The sequence below is a fragment of the Nerophis lumbriciformis genome, linkage group LG16 (assembly GCF_033978685.3).
Source record: "Nerophis lumbriciformis linkage group LG16, RoL_Nlum_v2.1, whole genome shotgun sequence".
NCBI classification, from domain to species: Eukaryota; Metazoa; Chordata; class Actinopteri; order Syngnathiformes; family Syngnathidae; genus Nerophis; species Nerophis lumbriciformis.
The window spans coordinates 4343267-4359865 of NC_084563.2; the positions used below are offsets into that span (position 1 = coordinate 4343267).

Here is a 16599-nt window from a genome sequence, read left to right on the forward strand (position 1 = left end):
TACGAAATTAGCTGAAAGGCTAGTCTAAAATTGTAGCATGCTAACATATTTCTGGGTGTAAACATACAAAATTAGCTGAGAAGCTAGTCTAAAATGTTAGCATGCTAACATATTTCTGTGTGTAAACATGCAAATTTAGCTGAAAAGCTAGTCTAAAATTTTAGCATGCTAACATATTTCTGGGTGTAAACATACAAAAGTAGCTGGAAAGCTAGTCTAAAATTTTAGCATGCTAACATATTTCTGTGTGTAAATATGCAAATTTAGCTGAAAAGCTAGTATAAAATTTTAGCATGGTAACATTTCTGGGTGTAAACATACAAAATTAGCTGAAAAGCTAGTATAAAATTTTAGCATGTTAACATATTTCTGGGTGTAAACATACAAAATTAGCTAAAAAGCTAGTCTAAAATTTTAGCATAATAACATATTTCTGGGTGTAACTGTAAACATACAACATTAGCTGAAAAGCTAGTATAAAATTTTAGCATGCTAGCATATTTCTGGGTGTAAACATACAAAATTAGCTGAAAAGCTAGTATCAAGATTTTAGCATGATAACATAGGACACGCTGGTGTACTTCTAAGGTATTAAAATGCATTATTTCTGGGTGTAAACATACAAAATTAGCTGAAAAGCCAGTATAAAAATTTTAGCATGGTAACATTTCTGGGTGTAAACATACAAAATTAGCTGAAAAGCTAGTATAAAACCTTAGAATGCTAACATTAGCATGATGACATAGGACACGCTGGCGTACTGCTAAGGTATTAAAATGCACTATTTCTGGGTGTAAACATACGAAATTAGCTGAAAGGCTAGTCTAAAATTTTAGCATGCTAACATATTTCTGGGTGTAAACATACAAAAGTAGCTGAAAAGCTAGTATACAATTTTAGCATGTTAACATATTTCTGGGTGTGAACATACAAAATTAGCTGAAAAGCTAGTCTAAAATTTTAGCATGCTAACATATTTCTGGGTGTAAACATACAAAATTAGCTGAAAAGCTAGTACAACATTTTAGCTTGTTAACATATTTCTGGGTGTAAACATACAAAATTAGCTGAAAAGCTAGTACACAATTTTAGCATGCTAACATATTTCTGGGTGTAAATATACAAAATTAGATGAAAAGCTAGTATAAAATTTTAGCATGTTAACATATTTCTGGGTGTAAACATACAAAATTAGCTGAAAAGCTAGTATAAAACCTTAGCATGCTAACATTAGCATGATGACATAGGACACGCTGGCGTACTGCTAAGGTATTAAAATGCACTATTTCTGGGTGTAAACATACGAAATTAGCTGAAAGGCTAGTCTAAAATTGTAGCATGCTAACATATTTCTGGGTGTAAACATACAAAATTAGCTGAGAAGCTAGTCTAAAATGTTAGCATGCTAACATATTTCTGTGTGTAAACATGCAAATTTAGCTGAAAAGCTAGTCTAAAATTTTAGCATGCTAACATATTTCTGGGTGTAAACATACAAAAGTAGCTGGAAAGCTAGTCTAAAATTTTAGCATGCTAACATATTTCTGTGTGTAAATATGCAAATTTAGCTGAAAAGCTAGTATAAAATTTTAGCATGGTAACATTTCTGGGTGTAAACATACAAAATTAGCTGAAAAGCTAGTATAAAATTTTAGCATGTTAACATATTTCTGGGTGTAAACATACAAAATTAGCTAAAAAGCTAGTCTAAAATTTTAGCATAATAACATATTTCTGGGTGTAACTGTAAACATACAACATTAGCTGAAAAGCTAGTATAAAATTTTAGCATGCTAGCATATTTCTGGGTGTAAACATACAAAATTAGCTGAAAAGCTAGTATCAAGATTTTAGCATGATAACATAGGACACGCTGGTGTACTTCTAAGGTATTAAAATGCATTATTTCTGGGTGTAAACATACAAAATTAGCTGAAAAGCCAGTATAAAAATTTTAGCATGGTAACATTTCTGGGTGTAAACATACAAAATTAGCTGAAAAGCTAGTATAAAACCTTAGAATGCTAACATTAGCATGATGACATAGGACACGCTGGCGTACTGCTAAGGTATTAAAATGCACTATTTCTGGGTGTAAACATACGAAATTAGCTGAAAGGCTAGTCTAAAATTTTAGCATGCTAACATATTTCTGGGTGTAAACATACAAAAGTAGCTGGAAAGCTAGTCTAAAATTTTAGCATGCTAACATATTTCTGTGTGTAAACATTCAAATTTAGCTGAAAAGCTAGTATAAAATTTTAGCATGCTAACATTTCTGGGTGTAAACATACAAAATTAGCTGAAAGGCTAGTCTAAAATTTTAGCATGCTAACATATTTCTGGGTGTAAACATACAAAATTAGATGGAAAGCTAGTCTAAAATTTTTGCATGCTAAAATATTTCTGTGTGTAAACATGCAAATTTAGCTGAAAAGCTAGTATAAAATTTTAGCATGCTAACATATTTCTGGGTGTAAACATACAAAATTAGCTGAAAGGCTCGTCTAAAATTTTAGCATGCTAACATATTTCTGGGTGTAAACATACAAAATTAGCTGGAAAGCTAGTATTAAATTTTAGCATGTTAACATATTTCTGGGTGTAAACATACAAAATTAGCTGAAAAGCTAGCATACAATTTTAGCATGCTAACATATTTCTGTGTGTAAACGTTCAAATTTAGCTGAAAAGCTAGTATAAAATTTTAGCATGCTAACATATTTCTGTGTGTAAACATACAAAATTAGCTGGAAAGCTAGTATAAAACCTTAGCATGCTAACATTAGCATGATGACCCAGGACACGCTGGCGTACTTCTAAGGTATTAAAATGCTCTATTTCTGGGTGTAAACATACGAAATTAGCTGAAAGGCTAGTCTAAGATTTTAGCATGCTAACATATTTCTGGGTGTAAACATACAAAATTAGCTGAAAAGCTAGTATAAAACCTTAGCATGCTAGCATTAGCATGATGACATAGGACACTCTGGCGTACTGCTAAGGTATTAAAATGCACTATTTCTGGGTGTAAACATACAAAATTAGCTGGAAAGCTAGTCTAAAATTTTTGCATGCTAAAATATTTCTGTGTAAACATGCAAATTTAGCTGAAAAGCTAGTCTAAAATTTTAGCATGCTAACATATTTCTGGGTGTAAACATACAAAGGTAGCTGGAAAGCTAGTCTAAAATTTTAGCATGTTAACATATTTCTATGTGTAAACATGCAAATTTAACTGAAAAACTAGTATAAAATTTTAGCATGCTAACATATTTCTGGGTGTAAACATACAAAATTAGCTGAAAAGCTAGTCTAAAATGTTAGCATGCTAACATATTTCTGGGTTTAAACATACAAAAGTAGCTGGAAAGCTAGTCTAAAATTTTAGCATGCTAACATATTTCTGGGTGTAAACATACAAAATTAGCTGAAAAACTAGTCTAAAATTTTAGCATGCTAACATATTTCTGGGTGTAAACATACAAAAGTAGCTGGAAAGCTAGTCTAAAATGTTAGCATGCTAACATATTTCTGGGTGTAAACATACAAAATTAGCTAAAAATTTAGCAAAAAGTACGTTAGCATGCTAACGTCCTGACAAGTATGCTATATATTAAATGTGTGTGTGTGTGTGTCAGTGTCACAGATGGTCATCGAGGAAGTGAGCGTCCTGCAGACTCAGCTGGAGATCGAGAAGTCGTGTCGGGAGAACGCCGAGGCGCTCGCCACAAAGGTCCGCCTCCGTAATCCTCGCCGTGAGGGTGATTAGCATGCTCGCTGGCGCTCAGCGCTAACTCCTCACATTTCACTGAGAAAAGCTACATGAGCTGAGCGGGAGACACTTCTCCTCCTCGACCAATGGCAAAGGGCCGATGTTGATTGACGCCTGTGTTGCCCCGCCCACCTCCAGCTGAACTGCCAGAACAGGAAGTTGAAGTACCTGAGCTTGTCGTCGCGACCATGTTTGGACGAGCTTCTCCCCAGCATCACCGACTGCATCGCCATGGAAACGGAGGCCGAGCCGGCGGAGGAGGGCCCCGACACCTTTGCGCAGTACCAGCAACAGGTCAAAGGTGACTCGCCTTTCTTTGAGGTCAGTGGTTCTCAAGCTTTGGCTCCATCTAGTGGACGGCCACAGAATCACTTCATGAAATATTCTAACAGTGGAGGGAAAAGTTGGAGAACCACAGATCTAGTTCTTTAGGAACATTTTCAAGTGTGTGTGTGTGTTCTTGTATTTCTACCCTTCTTGAGACACGAAGAAAGAAAATTATCTTCCATATGAGGAGGTGTGAAGAAGTGATGACATAAATCATGGTCCCAATAACATTGCATCTCATAGACAATGTCTCATTTGCACCCCTGCTGGTCAACATATGAAACAACAAGTGTGTGTAAGAAATTGAAACGTGCCCCCTTTTGGCCAAAATTAATAAAATAAATAGAAATAAGTATGTATATAGAGACATACTGTAACAACTTGAAGTAAATAATGAAGGTTAAAGTAAAGTTAAAAGTTAAAGTACCAATGATTGTCACACACACACTAGGTGTGGCGAAATTATTCTCTGCATTTGACCCATCACCCTTGATCACCCCCTGGGAGGTGAGGGGAGCAGTGAGCAGCAGCGGTGGCCGCGCCCGGGAATCATTTTTGGTGATTTAACCCCCAATTCCAACCCTTGATGCTGAGTGCCAAGCAGGGAGGCAATGGGTCCCATTTTTTTTTATAGTCTTTGGTATGACCCGGCCGGGATTTGAACTCACAACCTACCGATCTCAGGGCGGACACTCTAACCACTAGGCCACTGAGTAGGTACAAAACAAAAAAACAATTATAAACACAAAATAAAAATAATTAACTAAAATCAGTCTTTTTCGCACTTTTTTCTTATAAAATTGGGAACAATTTCTCATATTCTTTCTGTTACTGTAATATTGCAATATTTTCTCCTAAAATGATCACTTTTTTTATGTAAAATTTTTACTTTTAATGCAAAATGGTGACATTTGTCATACAAAATGCTGACTTTTATCACAATATTGCCAATTTTTTTTTTTTGTTCTTGTAAAATAGTGACATTTTTGGAGTAAAATTATGACTTTTGTCATAATTTGCCAAGTAAAATTCCGAATATTATAATAATGTTGCCAAAAAGTAAAAACATGTTTTTTTTAAATAAAATTGTGACTTTTGTCGAGTATAATTGTGACTCCTTTCATAAAATTGCAAAAATCTTTAAGCTTTTCTTGTAAAATTGCGACTGTTATTGAGTAAAATTCCAACTTTTATCATAATATTGCGCAAATGTTCAGTTTAAATTTTGACATGCATTGAGTAAAATGACGACTTTTATTATAATACTGCCAAAATTCTAAATTTTTCTTGTGAAATTTTGACCTTTTTCTTGTGAAATTCCAAACAAGCTTTTTTATATTTGCATAGTATGTATATTAAAGTTAAAGTTAAAGTACCAATGATTGTCACACACACTAGGTGTGGCGAAATTATTCTCTGCATTTGACCCATCACCCTTGATCACCCCCTGGGAGGTGAGGGGAGCAGTGAGCAGCAGCGGTGGCCGCGCCCGGGAATCATTTTTGGTGATTTAACCCCCAATTCCAACCCTTGATGCTGAGTGCCAAGCAGGGAGGCAATGGGTCCCATTTTTTTATAGTCTTTGGTATGACCCGGCCGGGATTTGAACTCACAACCTACCGATCTCAGGGCGGACACTCTAACCACTAGGCCACTGAGTAGGTACAAAACAAAAAAACAATTATAAACACAAAATAAAAATAATTAACTAAAATCAGTCTTTTTCGCACTTTTTTCTTATAAAATTGGGAACAATTTCTCATATTCTTTCTGTTACTGTAATATTGCAATATTTTCTCCTAAAATGATTACTTTTTTTATGTAAAATTTTTACTTTTTAATGCAAAATGGTGACATTTGTCATACAAAATGCTGACTTTTATCACAATATTGCCAATTTTTTTTTTTGTTCTTCTAAAATAGTGACATTTTTGGAGTAAAATGATGACTTTTGTCATAATTTGCCAAGTAAAATTCCGAATATTATAATAATGTTGCCAAAAAGTAAAAACATGTTTTTTTTAAATAAAATTGTGACTTTTGTCGAGTATAATTGTGACTCTTTTCATAAAATTGCAAAAATCTTTAAGCTTTTCTTGTAAAATTGCGACTGTTATTGAGTAAAATTCCAACTTTTATCATAATATTGCGCAAATGTTCAGTTTAAATTTTGACATGCGTTGAGTAAAATGACGACTTTTATTATAATACTGCCAAAATTCTAAATTTTTCTTGTGAAATTTTGACCTTTTTCTTGTGAAATTCCAAACAAGCTTTTTTATATTTGCATAGTATGTATATTAAAGTTAAAATTAAAGTACCAATGATTGTCACACACACACTAGGTGTGGTGAAATTATTCTCTGCATTTGACCCATCACCCTTGATCACCCCCTGGGAGGTGAGGGGAGCAGTGAGCAGCAGCGGTGGCCGCGCCCGGGAATCATTTTTGGTGATTTAACCCCCAATTCCAACCCTTGATGCTGAGTGCCAAGCAGGGAGGTAATGGGTCCCATTTTTTTTTTATAGTCTTTGGTATGACCCGGCCGGGATTTGAACTCACAACCTACCGATCTCAGGGCGGACACTCTAACCACTAGGCCACTGAGTAGGTACAAAACAAAAAAACAATTATAAACACAAAATAAAAATAATTAACTAAAATCAGTCTTTTTCGCACTTTTTTCTTATAAAATTGGGAACAATTTCTCATATTCTTTCTGTTACTGTAATATTGCAATATTTTCTCCTAAAATGATTACTTTTTTTATGTAAAATTTTTACTTTTTAATGCAAAATGGTGACATTTGTCATACAAAATGCTGACTTTTATCACAATATTGCCATTTTTTTTTTTTGTTCTTCTAAAATAGTGACATTTTTGGAGTAAAATTATGACTTTTGTCGTAATTTGCCAAGTAAAATTCCGAATATTATAATAATGTTGCCAAAAAGTAAAAACATGTTTTTTTAAAATAAAATTGTGACTTTTGTCAAGTATAATTGTGACTCTTTTCATAAAATTGAAAAAATCTTTAAGCTTTTCTTGTAAAATTTCGACTGTTATTGAGTGAAATTCCAACTTTTATCATAATATTGCGCAAATGTTCAGTTTAAATTTTGACATGCGTTGAGTAAAATGACGACTTTTATTATAATACTGCCAAAATTCTAAATTTTTCTTGTGAAATTTTGACCTTTTTCTTGTGAAATTCCAAACAAGCTTTTTTATATTTGCATAGTATGTATTTTAAAGTTAAAGTTAAAGTACCAATGATTGTCATACACACACTAGGTGTGGTGAAATTATTCTCTGCATTTGACCCATCACCCTTGATCACCCCCTGGGAGGTGAGGGGAGCAGTGAGCAGCAGCGGTGGCCGAGCCCGGGAATCATTTTTGGTGATTTAACCCCCAATTCCAACCCTTGATGCTGAGTGCCAAGCAGGGAGGCAATGGGTCCCATTTTTTTATAGTCTTTGGTATGACCCGGCCGGGATTTGAACTCACAACCTACCGATCTCAGGGCGGACACTCTAACCACTAGGCCACTGAGTAGGTACAAAACAAAAAAACAATTATAAACACAAAATAAAAATAATTAACTAAAATCAGTCTTTTTCGCACTTTTTTCTTATAAAATTGGGAACAATTTCTCATATTCTTTCTGTTACTGTAATATTGCAATATTTTCTCCTAAAATTATTACTTTTTTTATGTAAAATTTTTTACTTTTTAATGCAAAATGGTGACATTTGTCATACAAAATGCTGACTTTTATCACAATATTCCAAATTTTTTTTTTGTTCTTCTAAAATAGTGACATTTTTTGAGTCAAATTATGACTTTTGTCATAATTTGCCAAGTAAAATTCCGAATATTATAATAATGTTGCCAAAAAGTAAAAACATGTTTTTTTTAAATAAAATTGTGACTTTTGTCGAGTATAATTGTGACTCTTTTCATAAAATTGCAAAAATCTTTAAGCTTTTCTTGTAAAATTTCGACTGTTATTGAGTGAAATTCCAACTTTTATCATAATATTGCGCAAATGTTCAGTTTAAATTTTGACATGCGTTGAGTAAAATGACGACTTTTATTATAATACTGCCAAAATTCTAAATTTTTCTTGTGAAATTTTGACCTTTTTCTTGTGAAATTCCAAACAAGCTTTTTTATATTTGCATAGTATGTATATTAAAGTTAAAATTAAAGTACCAATGATTGTCACACACACACTAGGTGTGGCGAAATTATTCTCTGCATTTGACCCATCACCCTTGATCACCCCCTGGGAGGTGAGGGGAGCAGTGGGCAGCAGCGGTGGCTGCGCCCGGGAATCATTTTGGTGATTTAACCCCCAATTCCAACCCTTGATGCTGAGTGCCAAGCAGGGAGGTAATGGGTCCCATTTTTATAGTCTTTGGTATGACTCGGCCGGGATTTGAACTCCCAACCTACCGATCTCAGGACGGACACTCTAACCACTAGACCACTGAGTAGGTTATTATTCATGTTGTAAATACACTTCTTTATATATCTAGAAAGGCTGGTCCTAAAGAGGGAGGTCATTTTTCTCACGTCTCAAAAAGGTAACAAATACCAGAGTGTGTGTTCTTGTATTCCTACCCTTCTTGAGACGTGAAGAAGGAAAAGTATCTTCCATATGAGGAGGTGTGAACAAGTGATGACATAAATCATGGTCCCAATAACATTGCATCTAATAGACAATGTCTCATTTGCACCCCTGCTGGTCAAAATGAGGGTGACATCTATCAAAATGAGGGTGGTCCCAAAAATTATTATTTTTTTGTTATTTAAATTGACTGTGTGTCGCTTTTAAAAGTGCTCCCCCTCTGGTCAACATATGTAATAACAAGTGTGTGTAAGAAATTGAAATGCGTCCCGTTTTGGACAAAATATAAAAAAATAAAGTATATAGAGACATACTGTACTAACTTGAAGTAAATAATGAAGATTAAAAACCAATTACAAACAAACAAAAACTAAAAGCAGTCTTTTTCTCACAATGTGTCGACTTTTTTCTTATAAAATTGGGAACAATTTCTCATATTCTTTCTGTTTCTGTAATATTGCAATATTTTCTCCTAAAATTATGACTTTTTTTTTATGTAAAATTATTACTTTTTAATGCAAAATGGCGACATTTGTCATATAAAATTCTGACTTTTATCACAATAGTTCCAAATTTTTGTTGTTCTTGTAAAATAGTGACATTTTTGGAGTAAAATGATGACTTTTGTCATAATTTTGCCAAGTAAAATTCCTATTATTATTTTAATATAGCCAAAATTGTTAGTTTTCTTATAAAATTGTGACTTTTGTCGAGTAAAATTACGACTCTTTTCATAAAATTGCCAAAATTTTAAGCTTTTTTTGGAAAATTGCGACTGTTATTGAGTAAAATTCCAACTTTTATCATAATATTGCACAAATTTTGACTTGCGTCGAGTAAAATGACAACTTTTATTCGATACTGCTGTGTGTGTGTGTGTGTGTGTGTGTGTGTGTGTGTGTGTGTGTGTGTGTGTGTGTGTGTGTGTGTTGTATTTCTGCCCTTCTTGAGACGTCAAGAAGGAAAAGTATCTTCCATATGAGGAGGTGTGAACAAGTGATGACATAAATCATGGTCCCAATAACATTGCATCTAATAGACAATGTCTCATTTGCACCCCTGCTGGTCAAAATGAGGGTGGTCCCAAAAATTATTATTTTTTCGTTATTTAAATTGACTGTGTCTCGCTTTTTAAAGTGCTCCCCCTCTGGTCAACATATGAAATAACAAGTGTGTGTAGACATTTTAAGTGCTCCCCCTCTGGTCAACATATGTAATAACAAGTGTGTGTAAGAAATTGAAATGCGTCCCCTTTTGGACAAAATAAAAATAAAAAGGAAAAAGAGACATACTGTAATAACTTGAAGTAAATAATGAAGATTAAAAACCAATTAAAAACAAACAAAAACTAAAAGCAGTCTTTTTCTCACAATGTGTTGACTTTTTTCTTACAAAATTGGGAACAATTTCTCATATTCTTTCTGTTTCTGTAATATTGCAATATTTTCTTGTAAAATTATGACTTTTTTAATGTAAAATTATTACTTTTTAATGCAAAATGGCGACATTTGTCATATAAAATTCTGACTTTTATCACAATAGTTCCAAATTTTTGTTGTTCTTGTAAAATAGTGACATTTTTGGAGTAAAATTATGACTTTTGTCATCATTTTGCCAAGTAAAATTCCTATTATTATTATTATAATATAGCCAAAATTGTTAGTTTTCTTATAAAATTGTGACTTTTGTCGAGTAAAATGACGACTCTTTTCATAAAATTGCCAAAATTTTAAGCTTTTTTTGGAAAATTGCGACTGTTATTGAGTAAAATTCCAACTTTTATCATAATATTGCACAAATGTTCAGTTTTTCTTGTAACATTTTGACTTGCGTTGAGTAAAATGACGACTTTTATTATAATACTGCCAACATTCTAAGTTTTTCTTGTGAAATTGTGACCTAAAAATGTAATAAATATGTATATAGAGACATACTGGAATAACTTGAAGTAAATAATGAAGATTAAAAACAATTACAAACAAACAAAAACTAAAAGCAGTCTTTTTCTCACAATGTGTTGACTTTTTTCTTATAAAATTGGGAACAATTTCTCATATTCTTTCTGTTTCTGTAATATTGCAATATTTTCTCGTAGAATTATGACTTTTTTAATGTAAAATTATTACTTTTTAATGCAAAATGGCGACATTTGTCATATAAAATTCTGACTTTTATCACAATAGTTCCAATTTTTTGTTGTTCTTGTAAAATAGTGACATTTTTGGAGTAAAATTGTGACTTTTGTCATAATTTTGCCAAGTAAAATTCCTATTATTACTATAATATAGCCAAAATTGTTAAAGTTTTCTTATAAAATTGTGACTTTTGTCGAGTAAAATGACGACTCTTTTCATAAAATTGCCAAAATGTTAAGCTTTTCTTGTAAAATTGCGACTGTTATTGAGTAAAATTCCAACTTTTATCATAATATTGCACAAATGTTCAGTTTTTCTTGTAACATTTTGACTTGCGTTGAATAAAATGACGACTTTTATTATAATACTGCCAACATTCTAAGTTTTTCTTGTGAAATTGTGACCTAAAAATGTAATAAATATGTATATAGAGACATACTGGAATAACTTGAAGAAATAATGAAGATTAAAAACCAATTACAAACAAACAAAAACTAAAAGCAGTCTTTTTCTCACAATGTGTCGACTTTTTTCTTATAAAATTGGGAACAATTTCTCCTATTCTTTCTGTTTCTGTTATATTGCAATATTTTCTCCTAAAATCACTACTTTTTAATGTAAAATGGCGACATTTGTCGTATAAAATTCTGACTTTTATCAAAATATTGCCAATTGTTTTGTTGTTCTTGTAAAATAGTGAAATTTCTTGAGTAAAATTATGACTTTTGTCATCATTTTGCTGAGTAAAATTCAGATTTTTATTATATTTCCAAAATTGTTAACGTTTTCTTATGAAATTGTGACTTTTGTCGAGTAAAATTACGACTCTTTTCATAAAATTGCCAAAATGTTAAGCTTTTCTTGTAAAATTGCGACTGTTATTGAGTAAAATTCCAACTTTTATCATAATATTGCACAAATGTTCAGTTTTTCTTGTAACATTTTGACTTGCGTTGAGTAAAATGACGACTTTTATTATAATACTGCCAACATTCTAAGTTTTTCTTGTGAAATTGTGACCTAAAAATGTAATAAATATGTATATAGAGACATACTGTAATAACTTGAAGAAATAATGAAGATTAAAAACTAATTACAAACAAACACAAACTAAAAGCAGTCTTTTTCTCACAATGTGTTGACGTTTTTCTTATAAAATTGGGAACAATTTCTCATATTCTTTCTGTTTCTGTAATATTGCAATATTTTCTCGTAAAATTATGACTTTTTTAATGTAAAATTATTACTTTTTAATGCAAAATGGCGACATTTGTCATATAAAATTCTGACTTTTATCACAATAGTTCCAAATTTTTGTTGTTCTTGTAAAATAGTGACATTTTTGGAGTAAAATGATGACTTTTGTCATAATTTTGCCAAGTAAAATTCCTATTATTACTATAATATAGCCAAAATTGTGAAAGTTTTCTTATAAAATTGTGACTTTTGTCGAGTAAAATGACGACTCTTTTCATAAAATTGCCAAAATTTTAAGCTTTTTTTGTAAAATTGCGACTGTTATTGGGTAAAATTCCAACTTTTATCATAATATTGCACACATTTTGACTTGCGTCGAGTAAAATGACGACTTTTATTCGATGCTGCTGTGTGCGTGAGTGTGTGCGCGCGTGCGTGCGTGTGTGTGTGTGTGTGTGTGTGTGTGTGTGTTCTTGTATTTCTGCCCTTCTTGAGACGTCAAGAAGGAAAAGTATCTTCCATATGAGGAGGTGTGAACAAGTGATGACATAAATCATGGTCCCAATAACATTGCATCTAATAGACAATGTCTCATTTGCACCCCTGCTGGTCAAAATGAGGGTGGTCCCAAAAATTATTATTTTTTTGTTATTTAAATTGACGGTGTGTCGCTTTTAAAAGTGCTGCCCCTCTGGTCAACATATGAAATAACAGGTGTGTGTAGAAATGTTAAGTGCTCCCCCTCTGGTCAACATATGAAATAACAGGTGTGTGTAAGAAATTGAAATGCGTCCCCTTTTGGACAAAATAAAAAAAAAAAGTATATAGAGACATACTGTAATAACGTGAAGTAAATAATGATGATTAAAAACCAATTACAAACAAACAAAAACTAAAAGCAGTCTTTTTCTCACAATGTGTTGACTTTTTTCTTATAAAATTGGAAACAATTTCTCATATTCTTTCTGTTTCTGTAATATTGCAATATTTTCTCCTAAAATTATTACTTTTTTAATGTCAAATTATGACTTTTTAATGCAAAATGGCGACATTTGTCATATAAAATTCTGACTTTGATCACAATAGTTCCAAATTTCTGTTGTTCTTGTAAAATAGTGACATTTTTGGAGTAAAATTGTGACTTTTGTCATAATTTTGCCAAGTAAAATTCCTATTATTATTTTAATATAGCCAAAATTGTTAGTTTTCTTATAAAATTGTGACTTTTGTCGAGTAAAATGACGACTCTTTTCATAAAATTGCCAAAATTTTAAGCTTTTTTTGTAAAATTACGACTGTTATTGAGTAAAATTCCAACTTTTATCATAATATTGCACACATTTTGACTTGCGTCAAGTAAAATGACGACTTTTATTCGATACTGCTGTGTGTGTGTGTGTGTGTGTGTGTGTTTGTGTGTGTGTGTGTGTGTGTGTGTGTGTGTGTGTGTGTGTGTGTGTGTGTGTGTGTGTGTGTGTGTTCTTGTATTTCTGCCCTTCTTGAGACGTCAAGAAGGAAAAGTATCTTCCATATGAGGAGGTGTGAACAAGTGATGACATAAATCATGGTCCCAATAACATTGCATCTAATAGACAATGTCTCATTTGCACCCCTGCTGGTCAAAATGAGGGTGGTCCCAAAAATTATTATTTTTTTGTTATTTAAATTGACGGTGTGTCGCTTTTAAAAGTGCTGCCCCTCTGGTCAACATATGAAATAACAGGTGTGTGTAGAAATGTTAAGTGCTCCCCCTCTGGTCAACATATGAAATAACAGGTGTGTGTAAGAAATTGAAATGCGTCCCCTTTTGGACAAAATAAAAAAAAAAAGTATATAGAGACATACTGTAATAACGTGAAGTAAATAATGATGATTAAAAACCAATTACAAACAAACAAAAACTAAAAGCAGTCTTTTTCTCACAATGTGTTGACTTTTTTCTTATAAAATTGGAAACAATTTCTCATATTCTTTCTGTTTCTGTAATATTGCAATATTTTCTCCTAAAATTATTACTTTTTTAATGTCAAATTATGACTTTTTAATGCAAAATGGCGACATTTGTCATATAAAATTCTGACTTTGATCACAATAGTTCCAAATTTCTGTTGTTCTTGTAAAATAGTGACATTTTTGGAGTAAAATTGTGACTTTTGTCATAATTTTGCCAAGTAAAATTCCTATTATTATTTTAATATAGCCAAAATTGTTAGTTTTCTTATAAAATTGTGACTTTTGTCGAGTAAAATGACGACTCTTTTCATAAAATTGCCAAAATTTTAAGCTTTTTTTGTAAAATTACGACTGTTATTGAGTAAAATTCCAACTTTTATCATAATATTGCACACATTTTGACTTGCGTCAAGTAAAATGACGACTTTTATTCGATACTGCTGTGTGTGTGTGTGTGTGTGTGTGTGTTTGTGTGTGTGTGTGTGTGTGTGTGTGTGTGTGTGTGTGTGTGTGTGTGTGTGTGTGTGTGTGTGTGTGTGTTTTTGTATTTCTGACCTTCTTGAGACGTCAAGAAGGAAAAGTATCTTCCATATGAGGAGGTGTGAACAAGTGATGACATAAATCATGGTCCCAATAACATTGCATCTAATAGACAATGTCTCATTTGCACCCCTGCTGGTCAAAATGAGGCTGTCCCAAAAATTATTATTTTTTTGTTATTTAAATTGACTGTGTGTCGCCTTTAAAAGTGCTCCCCCTCTGGTCAACATATGTAATAACAGGTGTGGGTAGAAATTTTAAGTGCTCCCTCTCTGGTCAACATATGTAATAACAAGTGTGTGTAAGAAATTGAAATGCGCCCCCTTTGGACAAAATTAATAAAAAAAAAAAAAATGTATATAGAGACATACTGTAATAGCTTGAAGTAAATAATGAAGATTAAAAAACAATTACAAACAAACAAAAACTAAAAGCAGTCTTTTTCTCACAATGTGTTGACTTTTTTCTTATAAAATTGGGAACAATTTCTCATATTCTTTCTGTTTCTGTAATATTGCAATATTTTCTCCTAAAATTATGACTTTTTTAATGTAAAATTATTACTTTTTAATGCAAAATGGCGACATTTGTCATATAAAATTCTGACTTTTATCACAATATTGCCCATTTTTTTTTGTTCTTGTAAAATAGTGAAATTTTTGGAGTAAAATTATGACTTTTGTCATCATTTTGCCAAGTAAAATTCCTATTATTACTATAATATAGCCAACATTGTTAGTTTTCTTATAAAATTGTGACTTTTGTCGAGTAAAATGACGACTCTTTTCATAAAATTGCCAAAATTTTAAGCTTTTTTTGTAAAATTGCGACTGTTATTGAGTAAAATTCCAACTTTTATCATAATATTGCACAAATTTTGACTTGCGTCGAGTAAAATGACGACTTTTATTCGATACTGCTGTGTGTGTGTGTGTGTGTGTTCTTGTATTTCTGCCCTTCTTGAGACATGAAGAAGGAAAAGTATCTTCCATATGAGGAGGTGTGAACAAGTGATAGTCCCAATAACATTGCATCAAATAGACAATGTCTCATTTCCACCCCTGCTGGTCAAAATGAGGGTGGTCCCAAAAAGTATTATTTTGTTGTTATTTAAATTGACTGTGTGTCGCCTTTAAAAGTGCTCCCCCTCTGGTCAACATATGAAATAACAGGTGTGGGTAGAAATTTTAAGTGCTCCCTCTCTGGTCAACATATGGAATAACAAGTGTGTGTAAGAAATTGAAATGCGCCCCCTTTGGCCAAAATTAATTAAAAAAAAAAAAATGTATATAGTAAATAATGAAGATTAAAAACCAATTACAAACAAAAAACTAAAAGCAGTCTTTTTCTCACAATGTGTCGACTTTTTTCTTATAAAATTGGGAACAATTTCTCATTTTCTTTCTGTTTCTGTAACATTGCAATATTTTCTCCTAAAATCACTACTTTTTAATGCAAAATGGCGACATTTGTCATATAAAATTCTGACTTTTATCAAAATATTGCCAATTGTTTTGTTGTTCTTGTAAAATTGTGAAATTTCTTGAGTAAAATGATGACTTTTGTCATCATTTTGCTGAGTAAAATTCAGATTATTATTATAATATTGCCAAAATTGTTAAAGTTTTCTTATAAAATTGTGACTTTTGTCGAGTAAAATGACGACTCTTTTCATAAAATTGCCAAAATGTTAAGCTTTTCTTGTAAAATTGCGACTGTTATTGAGTAAAATTACCACTTTTATCATAATATTGCACAAATTTTGACTTGGGTCGAGTAAAATGACGACTTTCATTATAATACTGCCAACATTTTAAAGTTTTCTCATAAAATTGTGACTTTTGTTGAGTAAAATTACGACTCTTTTCTTAAAATTGCCAAAATGTTAAGCTTTTTCTTGTAAAATTGCGACTGTTATTGAGTAAAATTCCAACTTTTATCATAATATTGCACAAACGTTCCATTTTTCTTGTAAAATTTTGACTTTTGTTGAGTAAAATTACAACTTTTATTATAATACTGCCAAAATTCTAAGT

The 16599-nt window shown here is 32.0% G+C and overlaps 1 protein-coding gene across 6 annotated transcripts in view; it reads left to right on the forward strand.

The window, feature by feature from the left end:
• Positions 1-16599, forward strand: part of shtn3 (shootin 3) — a 68489-nt gene that overhangs the window by 20013 nt on the left and 31877 nt on the right. For all 6 annotated transcript variants that reach the window (XM_061977276.1, XM_061977277.1, XM_061977282.1 and 3 more), the window contains 2 exons: positions 3642-3736; positions 3914-4076. In XM_061977276.1, coding sequence (XP_061833260.1) covers positions 3642-3736; positions 3914-4076 — 258 coding nt within the window. The remainder of the gene's footprint in view (positions 1-3641; positions 3737-3913; positions 4077-16599) is intronic.